The 27,802-nt window shown below is 35.7% G+C and overlaps 1 protein-coding gene across 3 annotated transcripts in view; it reads right to left on the bottom strand.

Moving 5' to 3' along the window:
* The window catches only part of LIN52 (lin-52 DREAM MuvB core complex component), a 108,683-nt gene that overhangs the window by 25,285 nt on the left and 55,596 nt on the right, over nucleotides 1–27,802 (bottom strand). The window contains exon 6 of one of the 3 annotated variants that reach the window (XM_081291837.1): nucleotides 21,554–22,363. The exons of the other annotated variants lie outside the window; for them this stretch is intronic. Within the exon in view, the coding sequence (XP_081147963.1) occupies nucleotides 22,350–22,363 (14 nt within the window). The 3' untranslated portion in view covers nucleotides 21,554–22,349. Of the gene's footprint in view, nucleotides 1–21,553; nucleotides 22,364–27,802 lie in introns of those variants that run through there. 3 annotated transcript variants of the gene reach the window in all.

Below are 27,802 nucleotides of genomic sequence, written 5' to 3'. Positions count from 1 at the left end.
TCTTACAGTTTCCACCATCTCTCACTAATGCCGTCAAAGAATGAATCTATCAATAGATCAATCCACCAATGAGTTTAGAAGCCTCATGATCCAATCACTTCCTAAAGGCCCAACCTCTGAACAATGCTGCATTAGGGACCAAGCCTTCATACATGAGCTTTAGGGGACAGTCCAGATTCAAACCATGCTTAACAAAGGAGCAGGTTTTTATTTTATCAACATTATGATCATAAAGCATATTTCTTATTATAATGGGAGAGTCACTTACCTCTTAGAAATATGAGGAACAAAGAGGGAAATTCAAACATTCAGCCAAAGGATTAGAATTTCTTTTTTGTTGTTGCTGGCAGCACTGAATATGGAATCCAGGGCCTTGTACATGCTAAGCAGGTACTTGAACTACACTCTCAGCCCAGGATTAGAAGTTTATCCAAATTGAGTTCTATCTCTATTGGCACCTATTAAGGCTACAATATAATACTTACCCTTGAGAAACTTGGCAGGAGAAATCCTGGGAAATAAACAATTATCAAACAATGTCATAAAAGCCATAGGTGGAGTTTAGAACACATTATCAGGACAAAAATGGAGATAATTCTGTAGAAAGCTTAGGTTGGACTGACAGGAAAAAACTTTAGAAAGGAGAGGTATTTTGGACTGATCATGTAGGAACACACAATCTGGGAATAACCAGGTAAGCCAAGGACAGCGCCTTTAAAAAGCTTTGCACCCAGCCACTGGTGTAAAATCTAAGTGAACATTATAAAATAAAATCCCAAAACAAGCCTTAATTCCCAGCCTTGTATAGGACTTCTTGTGGATACCAAAATGGTATAAGACATGGTCCTGCTTTTAAGAAAGTAAACCAAAATAATGAATTTGGCCTATCCAAAATTTAGTGAAAACTAAGCCAATTACAGTCATTCTTAATATATTGTTAGACAAAAAGGTGTAACAGGCAACAACCAAATCATAAAATGTTGCTTTTGTAATCTGCTAAAGAATTATTTTAATAAAAACTAATTAAAGTCCCTACTAATCTAGTTCTGGTTTACTTAAGAGGTCCCATTTCTAACAAATAAACCTCAAAATCCAGAGCTGAGTCAGGGGGAGCCAGAAGAATAAGGAGTGACTGAGAATGGGTATGGGATTTCTTTGTGGATGAAAGATTCCAAGAATAGACAGTGGCGACAGTTGCACAATTCTCTGAATATACTTAAAACCCACCGGCTTGATCGCTTCAAGTGAGTGAATCTTATGGTATGTAAAAAATATCTTAACAAAGCTGCCTATTTAAGGTGATTACAGAATTGAGCAAAAATTAAATGCAGAGGTGTAAAAAGTCCTTTGGCTTTCAAGTCAAATCCCTGATGAACAGGCTTCATTCATATGGGGGAGGATCCATGGAAACAGAAGCAGAGTCTGTGCACTGAAAACACAGGCACCCAGTCCTTACCTGTACTCTGAAGCACAAAAGGAAACCCACACTTTCCTTCTGGCTTTCTTCTTTTTTATTTTCTTTGACATCAGGGATTGAACGAACCCAGAAGGGCTTCACTACTGAGCCTTATCCCCATCCCTTTTTCTTTTCTATTTTGAGACAAGGTCTCATTTAGTTGCTTAGGGCCTCGCTAAGTTGCTGGACTCAAGACCACCACACCTGGCTCTGGCTGTCTTCTTGATAAAGAGTTGACTGGAAATATAACTAATCAATGTTCTTGACAAAAAAATAGGTATTGAGTAATATTACTACCATATATTTCAAGAAAGAATATACTTGACAAATTCAATTCTGCTTACATTCAAATAACAAAATTTGTATTTATGATGTACTATTTTAACAAACAAAAATACTACTTTGAACTAAAATAAGTACATTAGTTAGATTTTTAGATACTATGATTAATTATTCGAAAAATGTTCCTTTTGTGTAACAACTAGATACTCATCCCAGAAAGTTAGGATGCAATTAGATTTAATATAAGTAGATTAGATTAATGCAAATGCATTAAATACAAAAACATTTAACAAAGCTCTATATTTAAATATAAAAATCCATGAAAGGAAAGATTAATGTTGCTATGAAATCTACATAATCCTCAGTACATGCAAATAATTGGTTAAATGTAACAACTAAATCAGCTATCCTCGAATTATGAACAATATATCTAACTTTATTTATACAAAAACATCTAGTTGTAGACTTTCTATGTGTTCACTGCACTACACTCTAAAGTATATAATAATAATAATGATAGTTATATAAAGAAATAAATAATGGTAGTTTCTTTGTGTGGGGGGTGATGAGGATGGAACCTTGGGTCTTGCACATGCCAGGCAAGCACTCTACCACTGAACTACCCTAGGCTGATAATTTATTTTTTTAAACTGGTCCATTCAATGTGTACTTATGGAACACAATTTAATACAGGATTAGGAATTTTATGCCTTTTTGCATTCACAGTATGAAGAGATTAAAATATTCAGACAATCACTAAACAAGTTACAGTTATTCCTATGGTATAATTTCACTCAGGGTCCATTTGAGCTTCCATCATCATCTCACAAGTTCTGTACACTTCACTGCTGTGTGGCTATTTGATCAGAATCATTTTCTGATCTGACCACATTCTTAATATTTACAAGGCAAAGTTCTCCTTTATTCCAGTGCCATCCTTCCTTGATGCTGGCTTATTTAACATATATTGTTGATTCATTAACACTGAAGTCAGCCCACAAAACTATAAACTATAACTCATGCTGGGCATGATGGTACACATCTATAATCCCAGCAATTTGGAAGGCTGAGGCTGAGGATCATAATAATGATCAGCCTCAGCAACTAAGCAAGACCTGGTCTCAAAATTTAAAAAATAATAAAAAAGAGGTTTAATCCCTAGTATAAAAACAAAAACAAAACCCAACTGTAACTCATGTCCCAAGAAGCCTATTTAACACATGAATGGTCTCTGTAAGGTAAATCATACGTGGCCATTTATTGATTGATTGATTGATGGACCTTTTATTTATTTATATGTGGTGTTAAGAATTGAACTCAGTGCCTCATGCATGCTAGGCAAGAGCTCCACCACTGAGCTACAACCCCAGCACCATACATGGCCTTTTTGCACTTAGCAACACTAGACAGAACTTCAGCATTATGCTTGGGGGCCATTCTAAACAGCAAAATCACCAACAAAATGAACACGGATGAAAAAAAACGTGGCACTAAACAGTCCATGAGTGCTTCTTTACAATAGTCAAAACAAGACACAGAGCACTGGTGTTCATTTTCTTTATAGTGTTTTCTGAAGAGCAGTTTTTTTTTTATTTCTTTTATTTTTTTAAAGTTTTTTTTTTTTTGTAGTTATAGATGGACAGAATGCCTTTATTTTATTTATTTATTTTTATGTGGTGCTGAGGATCGAACCCAGTGCCTCATGCATGCTAGTCAAGCGCTCTGCCACTGAGCTACAGCCCAGCCCCAGAAGTTTTTTATTTCAATAAGTATAATTTATCAAGTTTTTCTTTTATGGCTCATGCTACTTGAGTTATCTAAGAAGTCTGTGGCTATCCCAATGATGCAAATAGGTTTTCTGTTTGAAGTCTTTAAAAGTTTTAGCATTTACATCTATCTTGAGTTAATTATTTTTATGTTGTGATATAAGGATCAAGTGTCATTTTTAAAAAATTTTATTTTGTTTATTTATTCACTATTTTAGTGGTACTAGGGACTGAACCCAGGGTGAACCCACAGCCATATCCTCAGCCCTTTTTTACTTTGCAACAGGGTCTCTCGCTAAATTGCTAAGTCCATTGCAATCCTTGCTCCTGGCTGTTTCATTTTTTTGCCACATAGATATCCAGTTGTTCCAGCACTATTTGCTGAAAAGATGAGACCATCCTTGAATTATTTTGGCATTAAAGAAAAATTGACTACCTATGTATGGGTCTATTTCTGGTCTCTTTATTCATCTTTATGCCTCTCTTTATGTCAAAACTACACTGTCTCAATAACTGTAGCTTTATAGTAAGTCTTGAAATTAAATTGTGTAAAACATTCTTGTTCTTTTTCAAAATTGATCTAGTTATCAGGTCCTTTGCATTTCCATATAAACTTTAGGATCATTCAGCCTTTTATTTCTTAAGAAAGTCTGTGAGGATTTTGATTGGAACTGCATTGAATATATACATCTATTTAGGGAGAACAAGTATCAATATTCAACCATCTGATACATAAACAAAGTATATATTTGCAGTTATTTAAGATCTTTATTTTCTCTTATCAATGAGTACATTTTTGACACATAGTTTGCTAAATTTATTCCCAAGAATTCTATGGGGTTTTTAATGTTATTATAAATTATACTGCTTTAAAAATTCCTTTACCAAATGTTCATTATTAGTATTAAAAATAAAACAGATTTTTAAATTTTGACTTTGTATCCTTGATACCTTGCTAAATTTCACTTATTAGTTTTAGTAGTGTTTTTTAAGATTCCTTACATTTCTAAGTAAACAATCATGTCATCTAATATGAAGACCGTTTTATTTCTTCTTTTCCAATCTATAAGCCTGTAATTTGTCTTCCCTTTTTTCACTGTTTAAGTCCTCTGGTGAAAGGATAAATTAAAGTGGGAAAAGAAAGCCAGGCAAGATGGTGCACACCTGTAATTCCAACTACTTGGGAGGCTGAGGCAGGAGAATTGTGAGTTTGAGGTCAGCCGTGGCAACAGAGTCAAAACCCCATCTCAAAGGGGAGACAGGAAGTAAAAGCAGACATTCTTCCTTGCCTTGTTTTCAGTCTCAGGGAGAAAGCATTTAGTCTTTCGTGGTTAAGAACGAGGATAACAGTAGTTTTATTTTTTGATGTATGCAACCTTTGTCAGTTTGAAAAGATCCTTTGTATTTCTAATGAAGTGAAAAAAAAATTTTTTTTACAAACCACAAATAGGTGCTAAATTTTCCAAATGTCTTTTCTATGGACAATGGAAAATGTTTTTCTCCTTTGTTGAACTGTGCATTATTTTGATTTAAAATATTGAACTAACTTTGGATTCCTGAGATAACTCTCACTTGATCATGATGTATTATTATTGTTGTTTTATATATTGCTGAACTCAGCTTGCAAATATTACACTGAGTATTTCTGCATCTATGCTCATAAGAGATAATAGACTATAGTTTTATTTTCTTGTCTTTGTTCAATTTTCCTATTAGTATACTACTGGCCTCAAAATATGAATTGGGAAATGTTTCCTCCTATTTTTTGAGGGTATATGTGAGTGCTAGTACTAATTTATTTTTTATTTTGCCATACTAGAACCCAGGACCCTGGGCATTCTAGGCATTAACTCTACTACTGAGCTATATCCCCAGCCCCATTAGTGCTAACTCTTCATTAAACATTGAACAGAAATCAAATAAAGCCACCTGAATTTTAAATCTAATTTTTTAGGTTTTTAAATTACAAAATCAATTTTTTAACTCTTACCTTACTAAGACAATTTTGAAAATTTTCACCTTTCAAGGAATTTGTCCATTTCATCTAAAACATCAAATTTTGTAGAATAAAGGTGTCAACATCTCCTTCCATTGCCCATAGGCTCTACAATGAAGCTCTCTTTCCAAGCCCTTGTTTCATTCCCAGTATTAGTAATTTGTGCCTTCTCTCTCTTTTTTTTTTAACCTGATCAGTCTAGCTGCAGAGTTATCTATTATTTTATCATTTCAAAGAATGAGCTTTTGGGCTGGGGATGTGGCTCAAGCGGTAGCACGCTCGCCTGGCATGCGTGCGGCCCGGGTTCGATCCTCAGCACCACATACCAACAAAGATGTTGTGTCCGCAGAGAACTAAAAAAAATAAATAAATAAATATTAAAAAAATTCTCTCTCTCTCCTCTCTCATTAAAAAAAAAAAAGAAAAAAGAAAAGAATGAGCTTTTGAAATTATTGATTTCTGCTCTTATCTTTTGATGAACTAAAACTTATCATTATGAAATGCTTCCCCTCCTCCCTGAAAATATTCCTAGTTATGACATCTACTACTATAATCACTCCACTCCAACATTCTTTTGACTAATGTTTGCATGGATTATCTTTTTTTATCCTTTTATTTTTAATTTATCCATGTATTTATATTTAAAGCTTACAAATAGCATACACTTAAGTCTTGATTCTTTAATTCTATCTGATAATCTCTTTTAATTGGTGTATTTAAATTTATATTTAATTACTGGTAGAGTTTGGTTTATATCTATCATTTTGCTAGTTATTCTATTTGTCTAATACAGTATTTCTTTTTTTCTCTTTTCTTTTGGATCAACAAAGCACTTTTTAGTATTCCATTATATTTTCATTAATGATTTATTAATTATGCCTGGTACACCTTTAAATATTTCTTGTGTACATCTACTGGGAGCAAATTATCCTGGTTTTTGTTTGAAAAACGTTTTTTTTTTTGCCTTTATTTTTGAAGACAATTCTTGCAGGATATGGAATTCTAGGTTGACATCAGGTTTTTCTCTTTCATCATTTTAAGGATTTCATTCTATTGTCTCTGGTTTGCACATTTTATGACAAGAAGTTTGCTTTCATTCTTTGTTTCTTCTATATAACTTTTTTTTCTGCCTGCTTTTAAGATGTTCTCTTTCTTGCTGTTTTTCAACAATTTTATTATGATTTGTGTTGGCATCTTTTTTGGTGTGTTTGGATTTCAGTGGCTTCTGTATCATATTTGGACCATTTATTTCTTCAAATATTTTTTGGCTTGCATCTCAACTCCTTTACTTCAGGGACTCCAGTTACATGTATGTTACACTGTTTGATATTGCTCCACTGAGGCTCTATTAATTTTATTTTAATATTTTTCTCTTGGTGCTTTGTTTTGTATGGTTTATAATTGTCTAATAGTTTCTATTGCTGTTCAAATTCGGGTTTGGGCAGAATCACACAACTACTTAATCTAAGTTTTGCTTTTGACTTTATGTCTATCAAATAGATTTTCATTATAGGCATAAGCCTAGAGTGCTAACTGTCATTCTTCAGGTTTGCAGCAAGAAGAGTGGACTTTCAGAAAAGAAAGAGACCAGAAAAGAAGGAAGAGAAGAGAAGGATATGGCATGAATTACTCATCATTCAATTCTTACTATGAAGCATCAATTTCATTTTTTTAACCCTAACCCTAACTTTTCAAACTCTTCCATTTTTCAGAAAGAAAATGGAACATTTAAACTCCAAGACAAATTCTAAAAAATTAAATAGGATATTGTAGAGTTCACTTCACTAAGAAATATTTTTATTTTTCTTTGCTTTTAAATTGGTCATCTGTAAAGTGTGTAGCACAGCAAACTCTGGCAGGTAATCAAATAAATGAGCATTTCATATTTATCTCAGAAATCCATTAAAAAGGAAAAAGTGCTCATTAGTAATTACGCTGAAGAATTAGTAGAAGATACAAAGGTCTTAAATAGTGTGAAAAAGGCCAGTCTTCATGAAATTTAGATGAAATTAATTGGCAGTATTAATTAATTATCTCACTTTTCACAAGAGAGCAACAAGCAGCTTTCTAGTGTCATGAAAGTCCTATTTGAAAAGTATGCTAGCTAAAACGAAATTTAAAGCAATTTATATAATTATTGGGGCATTCTGTGAAAGTGTAATGAATGAATAGCTCATAAAGATCTCAAACATTCTAGCTGGGCATGGTGGAGCACGCCTGTAGTCCTCATCATAAGGGAGGCTGAGGCAGGAGAACTGTTAGAGGCCAGGAGTTTGGGGTCAGCCTGGGCAATAAAGCAAGACGCTGTCTCAAAAAAATTTACTTTCAAAGGTCAATAATACTGTTCATACTTCCCTCCAAATAGTAACATCTCTCTTCATCCAGAAATTTTTCCTATTATCTAAGTCGTTCAGGCTTCAAATTAAATGTATTTCCTTTTACTCTAAATGTTGTTTTTAAAAACTTGTTAATTTTCCTATTAAAGGCAAAGTACCAATAACATAGCTATCCCCAGTAGGAAAGACAGTGGAATGAGATGGACATCATTACCCTAAGTACACATATGAAGACATAAATGGTGTAATTCTACTTTGTGTACAACCAGAGATATGAAAAATTGTGCTCTATATGTGTAATATGAATTAAAATGCATTCTGCTGTCATGTATAACAAATTAGAATAAAAAAAATTTGCTATCCACATTAACAAATAACTACTGTTATTTGTAACAGTAAGGACTATAGCAAACAGAAATATTTTAAAATGGAACAATTCAACATGGAGACTACTTATTTTGTAGACCTTTTGTTGAAAGCAAAAAGAATAGATTCTTTATTTCTTAGGAATATATAAGAGTATCTGAGGTTAGTTAACTTGTGTGCTCCTCCCTAATCCCTAGCATCCAGTCACAGAGTTCTGCCTGAACATTCCCAATGCAGAAGAATTTGGCACTTTTTGAGAGTCTGTGTAATTCTGAACATTTGGGAAATCCTTTTTTAACACTGTGGCAAACTGACCAACCCCCCGACAAACCCCCAACTTCTCTAACTTCTCCTCTTTGTTCCCAACTGCCCTCTGGAATGGGACATGTGGATCAATGCCCAGAGTCAAGGCAGACAAAATGAGATGTAAGGAGTCTAATCAAAAGTAAGTAAAAAAAGATGAAGAGTAAGGGACAACTAAGTTAACAGAGAGCTGTCTTTTATCATCCTCCCTGACACCAGGATTATGTTTCAATCCAAAGGATTTATGTAAAGTATACAATTCTTTTAAGCTTACAGATATTCAGTATTTCTTCAGATGCAACACACAATAAGATGAAATAGCATGTGATTCTATGGTCAACCATGAATGATCCATTAAAAAAACAAGCAACAGCTCAGCCCTCTCTCTAGCAACATTTGTCACCTACGCCTTTATCCTTCAGGGATTTGAGCTGAATGACATTTGCTTTAGGTTGATAATTAGTTTTTCTTTATTTTTCTTCTTCTTCTTTGCTTCTTTTTCTAAGCATACAAGGCCAATGTTAGCCTCTTCCCCAGGAGAGACACTAGCCTGAGTGGTTTGGGGAATATATGCCTTCATCAGATTTGCACTATGACTCCTGAATGCAGGCATCATCCAAGCAACACCTGCTCTCCTGATAAGCCACCTGGGACTGGCAGAAAAAGGATGCATCAATTTCATTCTCCCCAGAGAGATCACCCAGACCTAATGCTACATGTACAATTCAATGCCACATTATAAAAGTAAAATTCCGCCTACCAAAACCTGTTAGCTACCAGAGGTCAATATTTTAGAGGGCCCTAATAATGGAATTACCATAGAATTCTATTTTTTTCCAGCTGATTATGATCCAACTAAATACTGGGAAAAAAGTATCACTTTAATCAAGAGATAAAAGATGGGAAGGAGTAAAATTCCTTAATCAAAGTTTGTCACCAACATATTGCTAATGGCTTGAATTTTGGGCTCTACTTCCCATCACTGGATGGAAATACAATTGCTGCTCATCCACAAACTGAGTTATTTATTTTGGATTGCAATAAAGTTTGGGCACACAGATTTTATAATATAAAAACTGAAAACATTAAGCAATCACATTTTAATTCAAAGTAATTATAGCTTCTTTTTACATAAAAAAAGATAGACATCTTTTATTTTGGCCTATTTATACACATTTTGTCTATTTTGATTTCCATTCATTTTGCTATTAAATGTTATTTAAACTCTCCAAATATTATAAAATCTAGCCTCTGTCCTCTGTATTACCTACTTCACCTATTTTTTTTTTTTAGAGACAGAATTCTTTTTTTTTTTTTTAAAGAGAGAGTGAGAGAGGAGAGAGAGAGAGAATTTTTTTTTTTAATATTTATTTTCTAGTTTTCGGCGGACACAACATCTTTGTTGGTATGTGGTGCTGAGGATCGAACCCGGGCCGCACACATTCGAGGCGAGCACGCCACCGCTTGAGCCACATCCCCAGCCCCCTACTTCACCTATTTTTGACAATGAAATCATATATATGTTTTAACAATAAAGTTATATATGTATTCAAAATAATTCTTTAAGGTTTGTTAGGAAAAACCACAGCTCCCATTAACTCCTGCCTGAAAATAATCATGTTCACCCTATTTAGCTGATTATATTACTTCTGTCTCTAATAACTAAATAATATGCCTGTATTACTTCTTGATTTCTTGATTTGAGGCATTATCTATTTAAGATTACTTCCATGTCTCTCAATAACTAAATAACATGCCTGTACTACTTTTTTTTAATATACTTTTTGTAGACATTGATGGACCTTTATTTTATTCATTTATTTATATGCGGTGCTAAGAATTAAACCCAGTGCCTCATACATGCTAGGTAAGCATTCTACCACTAAGCCACAACCCCAGCCTCCCTGTATTATTTGATTTTTCAATTTGTGGCATTATCTATTTACCTCACAAAAGTACAGAAAGTGATAGTTTTTATTTTTTGAGGCGGGGGGTGTCCAGGGATTGAACTCAGATGAATATGGCTCAACCACTGAGCCATATCCCCAGCCCAATATTTGTATTTTATTAGAGACAGGGTCTCACTGAGTTACTTAGCTTTTGCTGAGGCTGGCTTTGAACTCGTGATCCTCTTGTCTCAGCCTCCCGAGCTGCTGGGATTACAGGCATGCCCTACAGTGCCCGGCTAGAAAGTGATGGTTTAACTTTCTCTACCCACCCTCCTACCTTAATTCCTTACAAAACACATGCAAGCACCCATCTCCTATCCCCTCAGAGTTCTACAGCCATGTGTATCTTAACAAGGACACATTCCAAGAGATGCTTTGTTAAGTGACATCATCATTGTGTAAATAACACTAGAGTGTACTTTCACAAACCTAGGTGGTATGGCGTACTATATACCTGAGCTATTTAGTGTAGGCTACTGCGCCTAGGGTCACAATGAACAAAATAACATGAGATTAAATCAAGCATGATGTAATCAAGAGACATAGTAAATACAAGATGTACCAGGGCACTGCTAATGTAACATGACATACTGTATTACAGTAAACTTTTTTTCTTGTAAATAGGAGCATACCCTAAAATAATGATTAAAAGTTTAATATAGGGAGGGGAGGGGGGATAGTAGAGGATAGGAAGAGCAGCAGAATACAACAGACACTAGTATGGCAGTAAGTAAAAAAGTGGATGTGGAACCGATGTGAATCTGCAATATGTATACGGGGTAAAAATGGGAGTTCATAATCTGCTTGAATCAAATGTATGAAATATGATATGTCAAGAGCTTTGTAATGTTTTGAACAACTAATAATAATAAAAAGATTGAAAATTTAAAAAAAGAAAAAAAAGCAACTATAGAAATCAATAAAACAATCAGTAATATAGATTTAACAGACAAAAAAAAAAGTTTAATATAGATATACCTAAAATAGTAATTCGGTCCTTTATTATCATTGCCAAGTATTATGCACTCTACCTAGTTTGTGCTATATTTTTAAAAAATATTTATTTTTTAGTTGTAGTTGGACACAATATCTTTATTTTTATTTATTTTTATGTGATGCTGAGGATTGAACCCAGGGCCTCGCATGATCCAGATGAGCTCTCTACCGCTCAGCCCCAGCCCCAGCCCCAGCCCTTGTGCTATATTTTTATCCTACCGACAGTTTGCAGTAGCATCACCACAAACATATAAGCAATGTACACTGTTATGATGCTATGATGGCCACGATATACCTAGATGACATTACCACAAACATATAAGCAATGCACACTGTTATGACGCTATGATGGCCACGATATCCCTAGGTGACAGAAGGTTTTCAGCTCCATATCATCTTGTGTGATGTTGTATATACAGTCCATTGCTGACCAAAAGGTCATAGGCAGTGTATAACTGTATATGTTAATTTAGGTCAGTATTCAGTTTCTACATTTTTTTAAAAATATTTATTTATTTTTTAGTTCTTGGCAGACGCAACATCTTTGTTTGTATGTGGTGCTGAGGATCGAACCCGGGCCGCACGCATGCGAGGCGAGCACACTACCGCTTGAGCCACATCCCCAGCCCCAGTTTCTACATTATTATGATTATCTAAACACTATTTATAGCAGCGACATGTAGTAAAATAAACTACAATTATTTTCCTTTCTGGCAAATTTTCTTGTTTTCCTGAGGCTTTATAGTTTGCTTTGTTTGCTCTATAGTATTTCATTCTACCACATAATCTATGTCTGACTGCCATTTGCATTTTAAGATATTGAGATTTTTATCATGAAATTTATCGACTTCATCTTCCTGGATGCAGAGTCTGTTTCCTCCAAGTTATTTTTTCCATTTGTTGCCTTTTTTTCTTTGTTTTTCATGATGGGGCTTTTCTCCAACATTGGTAATCTTTGTTTTTACTCCCCATGTAAACAGGGGACAAAGATGCTGCTTGAAAACACTGAGGACAAGATCTCAGCTTGTTGACTGTGAGCTGCAGCAGGACTGGTTGTCTGTTGGAGAACTTCTAACATCAGTGCCTAAATGTCTGTTTTAGAAGAACAGATTAACTTCCTCCTTACTTAAGCCACCCACCTCTTCCACCTAGTCTCAGTCTTTTGGCCCGCTGTGAACTGGCTTAGCACTTGACTTTCCTCCCTTCAGTATTGTTTTTCATAGGTCTGCTAAGTTCATATACTTTCCAGCTTCCAAAACTCTGCTGCTGTGTCATCTTTCCTATTCTCTCCTTTATTTCTTTCAATTGTTTCAGTTCGATTTGAGAAAGAAGTAGAAAGAAGGGAAGGAAAGAAAACATCTTTAAAAAAAAAAAAAGCTTTAAACCATTATTAACCTATATGCAAACCCTCCCCATATTTATTCTCCACTTCAGATACTTGCAGCTTTCTCCTTGACTATAATTGTTCTGGCATTTTCCTATTCCTATTTTTGTTTTTGCATTCCTACATGAGATTATTATTTTTCCTTCTGTTATACTCCTGGAGAATAAAAAGACAATTTATAGATTGTTGATAGCTTCTGCAAAAGTAGCAATGAGAAAAGAATGGGCAAGAACCTATCTATTCTCTGAATACCTTGGAAGTTGTGTTTCTGTTCTTTATTCTGTGAATATAAAATGATTCCATCTATCCAATAGGCTTTTGTACAATACTGTTTCATAACATAAAAAGGCAATAATATTTATATTATTATATGGTCCCTGATTCAAAAGCCTTACAATTTACTGGGGAAGACAGGTATACTTAACAATTAAGAACAAAAAATGGTCATAAGAAAAAAAGAAGACAAGAACAGAGGAGTTCAAAGTGACCAAAAGTTGAGAGAGAATAAGAGTTTAAGAAAAATGAAATGGTTAAAGGAGAGAAATAATCACGGAGGAAAAGTCAATGTGGCAAAGAAGTTAGGGAGTCATCTTTTAATCACATTCTTACTTTGTTATCTTCCCATACCATGAATTATTTAATTTTGAAAATCTGTTAAAACATATTTACTGAATAATATTTATAAATCCCTTTATGAAAGTAGTCAAAAGAATTGCGGGGGGGGGGGCATTTACAAACCAGTGGCTCAGGTAGCACTGTCTGGATGGTGAGAGCTACCTAGCCAAGTGCAGAAGTTACAGATGTACCTTGCTTTAAGAGAAATAAACTGCTGAACTTGGTGGCATGCACCTGTAATTTCAGTTGCTTAGGTGGCTGAGGCAGGAAGATCACAAATTTGAGGCCAGCCTGAGTGAATTAGAGAGATCCTATTCTCAAAATCATTTTTTTTAAAAAAGGGCTGGTAGAACACTTTCCTAGCATGTGCAAGGCCCTGCCTCCAATCCCCAATACCACACACACACTTACATACACACACAAAAAAGAGAATACACAAATATTACTCAGTCATAAAGTAGAATGAAATTATGGCATTTACTGGTAAATGGAAGGAACTGGAGACTATAGTGCTAAGTGAAATAAGCCAATCCCAAAGGCCAAATATTCTCTCTGATGTGAGGATGCTAACATACAATAAGGAGGCGGGGGTGTGGGGGTGCAGAATAGAAGTCCATTAAATTAGATATAAAGGGGAATGAAGGAAAGGGAGGAGGAATGGGAACAGAAAAGACAGTAGAATAAACGGGACATAACTTTCCTATGTTCATATATGAATACATGATCAATGTAACCCTATATCATGTACAACCAGAAAAATGAGAAGTTATACTCCACATATGTATAATATGTCAAAATACATTCTGTCATGTATTTAAGAATAAAAAGAGAGAAACAATTTCCTAAGTAAGACCTGGCAGCACTCTGTATTTCCCTTCTGCCAGCTGGTTCCATATTAATTTTTGCCAAAACAGAGCTCTGGAGGGAGACTGCATGGCTGAAGCAAGAAGGCATTTTTCTTCTAGCAGTGTGTGGATTTTTGGTGCAGTGACAAGCAGGTTGGCATACAGGGGTCCTAGCAATGTTCATCTTGGCAATGGTGGTCCTCATAATTCAGTTGCAGGCAAAATGAAATTAAACCCCTATTTCTCACCATGCACAAAACTCAATTCAAGGTGGATCAAGGATCTAGGACTTAAACCAGAAACCCCGCGCCTAACAGAAGAAAAAGTAGGCCCAAATCTCCATCATGTTGGATTAGGCCCCGACTTCCTGAATAAAACTCCTATAGTGCAAGAAATGAAATCAAGAATCAATAAATGGGATGGATTCAAATTAAAAAGCTTCTTCTCTGCAAAAGAAAAAATCAGTGAGGTGAATAGAGAGCCTACAGAATGGGAGCAAACTTTTACCACATGCACATCAGACACAGCACTAATCTCCAGGATATATAAAGAACTCAAAAATCTTAACAGCAGAAAAACAAATAACCCAATCAATAAATGGGCCAGGGAACTGAAACAGATAATTTGCAGAAGAGAATATACAATCAATCAACAAATAGATGAAACAATTTTCAGCATCTCTAGCAATTAAAGAAATGCAAGTCAAAACTACTCTAAGATTTCATCTCACTCCAGTCAGAATGGTAACTATTAAAAATACAAACAATAATAAGTGTTGTCGAGGACATGGGGAAAAAGGCACACTCATATATTGCTGTTGGGACTGTTAATTGGTGCAGACAATATGGAAAGCAGTATGAAGATTCCTTGGAAAACTGGGAATGGAATCACCATTTCACCCAGCTATCCCACTCCTCAGTTTATACCCAAAGGACTTAAAAACAGTATAGTACAGTGCAAGAAATGAAATCAAGTTCAGGGACACAGCCACATCAATGTTTATAGCAGCACAATTCACAACAGCAAAATTGTAGAACCAACCTAGATGCCCTTCAGTAGATGAATAGATAATATATATTGGTATATATACATAATGGAATATTACTCAGCATTAAAAGAGAATACAATCATGGCATTCAAAGGTAAGTGGATGGACTTGGAGAATATTATGCTAAATGAAGTAAGCCCATCCCCAAAAGCCAAATGTCAAATATTTTCTCCGATATGAGGATGCTGATCCATAATGGGGATTTGGGGGGCAGAGCATGGGAGGAATGAAGGAACTTTAGATAGGGCAAAGGGAAGGGAGAGGAAGGGAAGGAGTATGGAGGTAGGAAAGATGGTGGAATGAAATGGACATCATTATCCTGAAGATATGAATAGTGTGACTCTACTTTGTGTACAACCAGAGACATGAAAAATTGTTCTCTATGTATGTATTATGAATTGAATGCATTCTGCTGTCATATATAACAAATTAGAATTTTTTAAAAAAAAATTTAAAAAATAATTCAGTTGTGGGGCTTTCTCAGCAAAGATTCTTTACCACCACAGGGCAGGCTGCTCCTGCAATACCCACAGCACCTTCTGGCAGTGGGCAGCATATCCTGCAGCAGCATGTCTTCTCCAGAGGTTTGACTCTTGTGGGGGTCTCCACAAGTTCCTCTGTTGTTCACCACCCTAAGGGCTGGTGGCTTTTTGCAGTTGCCACCTCCATACACCTTACAGTCTTTTTTTTTTTTTTTTATCCTTTTAGAAGTTAATTACCTATCACCTAGTTAACAATACTTTAGATTTCCCCCATTCAAATTACTGCTGACTGGATTCCAGCTTATATAACCACCCCAAAGATCAAATAAATAGAACACAATGTGATACCAATTAAAGCCTATCCCTGAATCCTAATACTAAAAATGAATTCTATGAGTTACTGTTATAAACTAGAGAAATTCCTTTAACATCAATTCTGAATAAGACAATCATAAATTTAAGGTTACCCAAACCATGAGTATCTAAGCACCGAAGAACAAAAGTTAAAAAAAAAAAGTTATGTCAGAAAAACTCTTGTATTTTGTTGTGATAAAATTATAAGATCAGTGGCTGACAAGAGCCCAATGGATGAAATAACCTGATTATAAGAAAACATTTAATACTGCTTCTCCTGGCATCTTCCTTGCAAAATTAATTAAAACTAGCCAGGATATATGAGTCTCATGAATTGAAAACTGGCCTCAAGACTGCAAGGAGTGATTATAAACTGCCTTAAATCACATTGAGCAAAGTGTCTGATAGAATGTCCAGAGAGTATTAGATTGGTTATAATCCAGTGTTTCCATTAGTGCTTGGGAGAGTAAAGAGTAAGTTAATTAATGTTGAGTCAACATTAACTAGAAAGGATTTGTGTGAAAAACAGTATGGCCTAAGGTATAAAAGATTCACCATGAAAAAGATGTCCAGAAGATCTTTTCAAAAGCTAAACTCTCCCTTTCCTAGAAATAATATAAAAATAATTTTCACCTAGAGATCTCAAAACCTCTGTACGTATATGAGATTACATAAAGTTTTTATCAGGGGTTAGAAGAGCAGCCACCTTTGAGGGTTTAATTACATTTAGTCTACAAAAATTATAAACTCTAAGGGCCAAAGATGTGGTTCTGTGGTTGAGTGACTTCCATCAACAGCACAGTATGGGTTTAAAAATAATCCTATACATTACTATATCATATAGCAGCTTGAGCTAGTACCAGCATTTCCTTTATATGTGGATTTAAGCATTTCCAAATACACAGAGGCAGAGAAAAAAGAAGCAAAAGCAGCAATAGTATCAGCAGCAAACTGAGCTTTTTGGTGAGATATTACTTAGGCCTTCATAAAGAGATCACTGAAAGCCAGAGATTGGGCTCTTCCTTTCTCTTGTGTCCTTTCTTAGCAGCATACTGGGGACCCAGAAGGAAGCACAGAAGACATTCTAACAAGTAACTGTAACACTGAGTGAGAAAAAGGGGAGCAGAAAGTGCTTGTGGTACATGTACACTGAACATGGGAGAAGAGACAGGAATTACCTTATCTAGGAGCCAAGCACAGCCTTCCACAGGAAGCCATGCTAAACTTGGAATTTGCTTCAATCCCTGCATGGGATCTGTTCTTGAGGAAATGAACTGTCATAATTTCTTGTTATGGGATAGAAGATGGTCTGGGGCTTGTTCTCAAATTGCCTTCTCCAGTCAAAAGTGGTCCCTGGGTATGATTTTCTTGAGAAATTCAGGGATCTAAAAATACTAGCAAGTTGCAATTTAACAAAGGAGGGCCTGGATTAAGCTCTTCTTCCACCCTATATGGATATACTGATTCAGGCTTCTTTCTAGCAATTATTTGGCCTTAAGAAGTAACAAATTCATGGCATTGCTAAGCTAACCTCAGCAGAGTACCCAGGCCAGGACCAAAACCTTTTCCCAGCCACCATGATAAGAGGACTAAGGCCACCCTCAGGAGACACATTCAGGAGCAGAGGCTCTGGAATCACTCAGGCCTGAGTTTTGGTCCTGGCTCTGTCATTTAATACATATTTAACCTTGGGCAAATAATCCTATCTTTCTCCCTAGGTCCAGTGAGGTAATAATAGCTATTTCACAAAAGTATTATCAGGATGTGGATAAGGAGTTAGGCACAGTGCCGGGCACATAACAGGAAATGTTAGTGGTCAATAATAAAAATATATTTGTATATGATGGAGTATATCTATAAGTAGCTGAAGGAGTATACATGAGTATTTGGAAATGTCTAAACTGTTTAGTAAACCCATATTTAGCTAAGTAAAGTGATGACATTGCTAGATGTAGTGGCACACATCTGTATACCAGTGACTCAGGAGGCTGAGGCAAGAAGTTTGCAAGTTCAAAGCCTCAGCAATTTAGCAAGACTCTACCTCAAAATAAAAAATAAAAGGGCTGAAAATGTAGCCCAGGGATAGAACACCACTGGGTTCAATTCCAAGTACCATCCCCCACCAAAAAAAAAAAAAAAAAAGAAAAAAAAGAAAGAAAGAAATTATGTTTGTAGAATGCTCCAAGTGCAAACAAGATCAACATGTTAAAAACAAATCTCTCCCAGACCCAAATAGTACTTTTTGTATACTTTCTGTTCTGATTAATACAATCAATAAAAAATGACTCAGAGGCTGGGGTTGTGGCTCAGTAGTAGTGTGCTTGCCTAGCACCTGTGAGGCACTGGGTTCCATCCTCAGCACCACATAAAAATAAATAAATAAAATAAAGTTATATTTTAAAAAAACTACTCAGGTAAGAACCATAACTCCTGCATTATTACATATTTTAAAACCAGTCTCCCAGACTCTAGCCGCCCACTAGGCATGAGCACCTATAATGTGTGGGACACTTTTTAAAAGGGAGGGAGAGAAATACTGTGAAATCAGTCTACAGGCTCTGTCCTTAACATCTGTCAGGGATCTTCTTAAGAAAAGGTCAATGTCACTTCCCTGTTTATCATTCTTCACTGGCCACATAAAGCCTTCGGGATAACACCTTGCCTCACATGCATGATCAGAATCCTTCTTTAGATTTCCATATTCATCTCCTAACCGCTTACTCAACAGTTCTCCCAAACAGAGCATGCTTTAGGTTTTTGTATTTACAGCAGTTTATGCGCAGATTATTCTTTACCACTCTGTTCAGAAATACCTCTCTCTCTTTCTCACTGCTTAATCTTAAAGTCCAAGATTATTGTACTTTATCTGACCCTGAGATGAATACCCTTCCCTAGGGCCCTCTAAGACATTGTGGCTTTAAGCATAAGAATGTTCTTTATAACCCAGAGCTCTGCATAGTAGACACTTATATATTTACTGAATGACTATATATTTTAAAAAAAATCTACAAATTCTTAAACATGAGTGATTGCCTTGATATAGGAACAGGGTTTAATTCTGAAACACTGCCTATCTTAAAAACAGTGGTCCTTAACCTTTTGGAGGTCAGAGATTGGCAGACATAGTTGGTATATATATCTTTACACACACACACACACACACACACACACACACACACACATCTATTTTTTCCCCCTTCAGGGCTAGGCAAGTGTTCTACCTCTGAGCTACATCCCTAGCTCTCCTTAATCTTTATTAATAAAACCCTGGTTTTATTCAGACACAGGGTAATCACGTACTTAGGGGAGTCTGGGATCTTTCCAACCCTGGAGAACAAGCCATTATTTGTTCCTCTAAGCCAATCATGATAGTCTCATTCCTCTAGGGTTTGGTTCAGGTATAAGAACGTGACCGACACCATTCAATTGTATATAAGAGGAATGTTGCGGAGTTTCTAGGGCTTCCACTGACAAGATGCAAAGGGAAGAAACACAATTCCCTTTTCTCAGAATATTGTTTCAGCATCTAATATTTAAAACTATAGCAACCATTCTGCAACTATGAAGGAAGTCAACGAAAGAGGGAGCTGAGTTCACTGAAGGTGGCACAGCAGAAAGATGTGAACTAACAGGGATCTTCTAGGATAATGCTGAGTCACCGAGTCAACCAATCCTGAAACCAAAATACCTCTAGACTATTTGTTACATGGAGCATCCTTATCCTTTAAGCTATTTTAGTTGAGTTTTCTGTAATCTGCACACAAAAACACCCCAATTGATAGAGGACTGATGTAACAAAGTGCCACAAACTGAGTTGCTTAACAACAGAATTCTATTTTCTCATAATTCTGGAGGTCAGAAGTTCAAAATCAAGGTGTTTGCAGGGGTAGCTCCTTCTGATGGCTCTGAGGAAAGAATCTGCTCTAGGCTTTCTTCCTTGGCTTGCAGATAGCTCTGTATCTTTTCACACTGGTTTCCCTCTATGCATGTCTGTTTCAGTATCCAAGTTCTTAATTTATATAAGAATACAAGTTATACTGCATGACTTAAGGGCCCACACTAAGGACCTTAGTTTGATTACCTCTGTAAAAGCCCTATCACCAAGTAAGTTCATATTCTGGAATACTAGAGGTAATACTAGATATCAGCACATCATTTTGGGGGACACAATTTAATACACAACAGAGTTCTTTTTAAAAGTCTGATAATAGCTTTGGATATTCTGCACACACATAAAATTTTGTTTATAATTTCAGAAGACTTGTAACCTCCAGTTAAGAACATGCTATAAGATTTTATCTCACATCAGTCAGAATAGCAGTCATCAAGAATACAAACAATAGGGGTTGGGGCTATAGCTCAGTAGTAGAGCACCTGCCTTGTAATCCTCAGCACCACATAAAAATAAATAAATAAAACTGTGTCCATCTACAACTAAAAAAAAAAAAAAAAGAATACAAATAATAAATGCTGAAGAGGATGTGGAGAAAAAGGAACACTTTAACACTGCTGATGAAACTGGAAATTAATACAACCACTATGAAAATCAGTATGGAGGTTCCTCAGAAGATGAGGCATTGGAACCACCATATCACCAAGCTATACCACTCCTCAGTATTTATCCTAAAGAATTAAAATCATCACAATATAGCGATATATGCATACCAATTTTTATAGCAGCACAATTCACAATAGGTAAACTTTGGAATTGTCCTAGGTGTCCATCAACAGATGAATGGATAAAGGAAATGTGGCACAAATACACAAAGGAATTTTATTCACTCATAAAGAAAAAGGAAATTATGTCTTTCATGGTAAGTGAAACAAACCAAACTCAGAAGGTTAGGAGTCACATATATTATCTCTCATATGTGGAAGCTAGAGAGGAAAAAAAGCAAAGAAAGGTAGGAGTGAGAGATCTCATGAAAATCAAAGGGAAATCAGCAGACGAAAGGTACTAGAGGATGGGAGGGGTTAGGAGGGTGGGGAAAATGCTGAGGAGTGATATTGGCCAAATTATATTGTTATATTATAACATATTATTACATTGTAACATATAAAACAGTAAATCCCATCATTATGTACAACAATAATGCCCCAATAAAAAATGTGGGGAAAAAAGGAACCATGCTATGAAGTCTGCCTGAATAAGACAAACTCTTGAGCATTACAAACATAGATATAGAAACTTGAATCAATTAGATAGGAAGATTATGCTGCTGATAATTCTAATGATACTGTGTTATGTATACACAAAGGCAGACAAGAGATATTTTATTTAATGAAAGCCTTGCCAAGATCACTAGAAAGCTTTAGGCAAAGAAGTTACTAGGAGAGTCTTCTCTTAAAGGGATAAAGTTAATGATATTCTTTATTTTACTTAAAAAATTTTAAGGATAATTTGAGATTTTATTTAACCTGAGAATTTATAGTACAATTTTTTTATAATTAAATGAAAACATACAATCTATGCTGAAATTTATTGATAAAAACAAGAAAACATATTTTACTTGCATTGTCATTCATGTTAAATAAGGCTTAAAACATGTAATTTACAATTGCTGAGATCCAACCACTAGGAATACAGAGGCTTTAAATGGAACTCCTCAGGTCCCAGCAATACTATGTTGTTGATAAGGTTGGAAGGAGCTCCAAGGCCTAGTGAAATGGCTGGAAGCAGAGGGTAGAGAAACCTGGTAGGAAAACTAACCATCTGGATGAAACATCTATATAATTTTGATAAGAAGGCCTAGAAAATTCTGAAATTCTGGGCAATCTGGCTCTGAGAAATAGCATTCAAAACTATTAAGTGCCATTTGTGCACTGTGATAATAAGTTATAAGTAAGTCCACTTCCTCCCTCTGAAGATAACTTAAGACACTGGTAATGGTGGAAAGAGCAAACACTTTTTGTCTTAACCAGACAGATTTCCTCCATCACTATAAAACAAACTCCAATTATAAAGAGAATGTCATAAGGACAAATCATTAAAAACTTGATCATCAAGATATCTCTGAAGTCAAAACAAAGAGCTGAGAACATCTGCAATACCATCTGGCAAATGATGCACGAAGTCCTTGATTACTGAGACCAAGAAGTTGTACATTTTCTTTTCCATGTTAAATCCTCAAAGCCTCAGGTGTAGAACCCGCACTGTATGATGACAAGATCTCATTTGAAATGGCCTGAAAGATAAAAAGAAGTTTTCCAGATGCAACCGGAGAGAAAGACTAGGCCAAATGCTAGGAAACCCTTCTGTGAAGGCCAGAGGAATTTACATTTTACCTTGTAGGTCCCAAGCAACCAAAGAACTTTATTAACAGGAGTATGACATGATTAGCTTTGTTTGTTGTTGTTGTTGTTGTTTGAAGTATCTGAAGATGCACAAGACAGACTTTTTTCACCATTGACCGTGGCACCTAACAGATGTTCGATCAATACTTGTTGACAGGCTGACCAACTAAAGCCTTGGAAAAGGGTTATTAGAACTAGACTGACATATAAACGAGGATCAGTCCAAAAAGCCAAATCTGGGTGTTCACATAAAGGTAACAGAAGTATTTAATGTTAATGTTTGTTTTTTCTCATTGCTAAACAGGGAGTAAGTATTATGATCTGTAACTAAATGATGCCAATTCTTTTCACACATTAATATGACATTATCTGGCTTAAAACAGAAGAACAAAGCAAATCAATAACCTTATCTAGCAGAAATAAAGCCAATAAAATTACACCCTAAACAGCAATGTTTATTTCAGTCTGTTAGCCCTTTTCTTGCTCAGCTGTACAGTCTCCAATCATCCCTGAAAATACAGGTGATTGGGTTCTTCTGGACCCACCAGCTAAAGGGAGGGAACATTTATCTACCGTCAATTCATGGGACACTAATCTCCTTCGCACTCCTCTGATTACAAGCAAGCAGGATGCTAGAGAAAAGGCTTCAACAGAAGCTTTAAAAAATAAATAAATAAACCCTGCCCCTTCTGCTCCAGGAATACAGAAAAGATTGGCATTAATACAAGAGAAAGTGATCTGTCCAAACAAAAGCCAATCTGAAGGAGGAGCGAACCCCACAAGCTAGCCTGGCATTATCGCTAGCAAGATAGCACCCTTGTTAAAAATGTATATTTTAATTTTCTGTATTGCAAAAGGCTCCAATTTGCCCAGGGATCTAGCTAAGCTGCCATTTTCTACTACGACAGAGTCTAATCTTTATTTAATGGATTTAGCATCTATCTTTACTAGAGTGGTCTCTAAGGAAAAAGGGAGGGGAGAATGAAGGGGCAGAGAAGAGACGGTCTGATCCCCCTCCCCCTTTCATCCATCCAGCGCTCATGTTTGTGTTCAAAATTCAATTACCTCCTTATTGATACTTCACAGAGATATTTAAGCTGCAAACATGAAGCCCTGATTTCCCAAGGGGCCATGCCCCTCTCTATTTCACTGCTCTGCTTCCCCCCAGGGTGAATTCCTGAGGCGTCCATATTAATAGGTAATCAGTCACAATTCATTTATTAAACAGCTAGCAAGGTTTATCAGCCTGCCCTGATTAGCCCGAAGAAACCACTGAATTCTTAATTTATTTATGGAAATGTAAGTGTCTTTTTGAATTCCATTCAGGAGCTGCAGGAGCGTTTTGAGTTTGGCGTACTGAAATCTAACAGGCAGCACAAGCAGCAAGCAAGCTTTCCAGGAAGAAGCTTTTGGCACTAGGAGGCAAAGAGCCAGGGACATACACTGCAGAGATTCTTCTGGTCACCAGATTTGGGTCCACTTAATCCTTGGATTAGTACTTATTTGATTGCTTTCTGTTTACATAAAAGAGTTGGAAATGTTGTCACTAGGCAGCCATTGCTAGCCAGTGTAACAAAAATCAATCTCCAAGATTCTGTTTTTTGATTGGCAGAAAAGTGGCCCTTAATGGAGTAGAATTGAGGACCTCAGTGATTTAAAAGACAATAATTCTTAGCAGAGTTAAACCCAACACCAGACTGGAATACAAACCAAAACTACTAAAAGAATAGCTCTTAAGAATTTATCTTAGAATAGTAACTAAACCAGATCCTGTTTTAATCTTACACTGCTCTAGGCTATAGTGACAAAACAGCTTTGTGTATAATTTCTACAATTCTAATCAATTAACATTTCACCCAAAATTGCCCATTACTAATTAAAAGGTCAATACAGATTAAATAAAGCTCCTACAAGTAACATTAAAATCCATCCTAACTACCCCAACAGGTGCAATTAGAAAAGAGATTATTCTAGGGACATGAGTAGATCATATCACCTAGACTTTTGCTCTCAATCAGAATTAAAACTGGCTTCTTATGAAAAAAAAATGTAAAGATTATATAGCCAACGTTTCAATGCCAACAAAGGCTGTCAATGCTAATCTTTGGCGCTCTCTATACATCCAATATTTTCAAATCCTAATCTGGCTTCCTCACAGAGCTCACTATGATTAAGAGCACTCTTTCCATATGGGCTAGTGCATGCAGTGAAAGGAAAACCATAAACACAATAAAACACCAAACTCCAACTGAGGGACATTCTACAACATAACCAACCAGTACTCCTTACAACTGTTCAGGTCTCAAAAATAAATTAAATCTGTGAACAAAATCATAATATATATCCAAACCAGACATTAACACTCACTAGATTTTATAACATTACTCTTTATTTCTCTCCTTGAGTGAATTTTCAAGAAATAATCTGCCTGTGCTCTGGCTAAAGACAAAACAGAAAAGTCAGAAGCATCAATTTCCTCCACTCCTAAATTAGTAATTGCATGTATCAGGATTCTATTAATAATAATTCCAAATCATACTCAATTTTTCCTTCGAAGACCAATATCTATAAATATCCAATGCATAAAATACTATATGGTCCTAGCTTCTAAAATACTAGATAGAGAAAAGTCAGAACTCAAGTATATCAACGGCAGGCAGAGCATCATACACTGAAAGCAGTGGCTGTGGAGTCAGATGGTTTAGATTTGATTCACAGCTCTGTGACTCCTCCAGATCTTTGTCAAATGTAAACTGGAATCAAAGGTTCAATTTACTCACAGTGCAGCTGTGAGGTTTTAGAGACCATGCACCTAAAGCAGTGTCCACTAGTGTATACTAATGATGGCTGCTGAAGCTACAATAATCAGTGTTTGACAGTAGGCACCCGATAGCTAAAGGCAGAAAACCGGAGGAAACAAGATAATGGAAAAGTACAAAAGCAAAGAAGAACCCATATGTAGAATCCATCATCAACACAGCACCCTTAAAGCCAATGCATCTATTTTATACATCAACAATATATGAGGGAGGCAAAGCAGGTTTTTTTTTTTTTTTTTTTCCCAGTACTGGGAATTGAACCCAGTACTATTAGGTACATGTTAGTTAGTGCTCTACCAATAAGCTAAATCCCTAGCCCTTTTTATTTTTTGGTACTGGGGATGGAACCAAGAGGTGCTTAACCACTGAACTACATCCCCAGCAGGGGGGGGATTCCACCCTCTTTTTATTTATTTGAGACAGGGTCTTGCTAAATTGGTTCCTCACTAAGTTGCAAAGGCTAGCTTTGAACTTCTGATCCTTCTGCCTCAGCCTCTGGAGTAACTGGGATTTTAGGTGTGTGTCACTGCGCTTGGCTACAGCAGTTATTATTTACTACCTATACTTCAAAGATAAGCAGGTTAAGTGACTTGCCCAAGGTCACTAGCTAATAAGGAGCAAAGATTTAAATGTAGTTCTTCTGACTCCAACTAAATGGTTAACTGGTCTTCTATTCTGCACGAAAGGCATGTCTTTAGACTGTTTTGTAAATCTTCTCTTCTATGGCATATTATTCTAATCTATGTCAAATTCCTTATAACTGAAAATCCCTATATGCCAGATTTTCCCACTACCCCCAGATTTCTTAAACCCCAGAGCTCTTAGCCAATGCTATTATTTTAAGAAAATTTCAATATTAAAAAGAGACTCTTAAATAGTATTTTGTCTGTATTAAAATATACAGTGGGCTGGGATTGTGGTTCAGTGGTAGAGCACTCACCTAGCACATGCGAGGCCCTGGGTTCAATCCTCAGCAAAACACAAAAATAAATAAATAAAATACACAGTAAAGACCTATGGTTGCAAGCTCAGTGGTAGAGCGCTTGCCTAGCATGTGTGAGGCACTGAGTTCAATCCTTAGCATCATATAAAAATAAATAAATAAATAAATAAAAGATATTGTGTCCACCTACAACTAAAACAAATTTTTTTTAGTAAAAACAGTCAACTTTAATTTTTCTTTTAATTTCTGCTCAACTGATTCCTAATCTTCTTGTCAACAAATCTCACTGACATCTTTGTCCATAGCAGTTACTCACAATCTCAATCTTGATATATACATATTCCTAAATACCAAACTGGATTAAAAAAAAACAGAAAGAAAGAATAAAAGATTGCCCATATCCGTCCTAAATATTCTATCCATTAACAACCCCTTGAAGCAATACCACATTAAACGAATTTCTTAGAGGCTACCTACCATTCTAGGATTTTACATGGAAAAATGTGTTCTGTAGATATGTGGACTTTAAATCTTGTTGATTCATTAAAAATTATAATACATAAAACAACAAACACACAAACATAAAATATTTTTTCTAGTCCACTTACCCTCGTATTTTTTACTTCTACTAAAAAAAAAAAAAGTTACTAAGAGTCACCCATGTACCCACATTTTAACTAAAAACTTTAAAGGGAATACTGCCATCTACTGAACCACATTCATCACCACCCTCTTGCTATTTCAGTGATGTGTCACTTTCAGGATGCCCTGGGGACAAAATTTTAATATTGGGAATATTTGTGTTCAAACAAATCTAGGAACAAAAAGTTGTATACATTTCACAGCTTTTGATAACAAATACCCAAGAAAAAAATTTCTATTATTATTCCATTATTTTAGGCCTGCTCAAGAAATATTTTGAAATTTGGGAATTGGTTACTTCTCAAGATTCTCTTTTCCTGTTTGGAAAACTTAATACTCAACACCCTTCTTTCATGATCTTCTCGTCTCAAACCAGACAGACAAGAAAGGCTATCATTTCAATATAAGGACAGACTCTCCAGGAGACTTCAGAGTAAATTTGTTTCAATTTTTATCTTAGCCATTATTGGTTTAAAAAAATTTTTTTTGATGGTACTGAATGGTACTGGGGATTGAACACTCTGCCACTGAACTACATTTCCAGCCCTTTTTTAGAATCTTAAAATTTTGCAACGGGGTCTGGCAAAAGTACTAAGGCTGGCCTCAAACATGTGATCCTCCTTTCTTTCTCCACAGTTGTTTTTTTTTTTTAAGTTTTTAAAAGTATAACATACATATGGAAAAATGTACAAATCATAAATGTTACTCATGTAATAATCACATTTAAGTATAGAAGGAACCACTACTAGCACCCCAGAAGCCTCCCTTCTCATGATCCCTCCCAGCTATCACCATAACCCCAATGCAACCTTTAGTTTGACTTATACTACCATAGATTAGATTTGCTTAGTTTTGAACTTGATATAAATGAAACTACTATTATATGTGCTGTTTTGTGTCTGCCTTAATTTACTCAACGTCATGTT

Source organism: Spermophilus citellus (assembly GCF_964194105.1).
Source record: "Spermophilus citellus genome assembly, chromosome: 4".
NCBI classification, from domain to species: domain Eukaryota; kingdom Metazoa; phylum Chordata; class Mammalia; order Rodentia; family Sciuridae; genus Spermophilus; species Spermophilus citellus.
Note: the sequence above shows the minus strand (reverse complement) of the source record. Positions and strands in the feature narration are given on the sequence as shown.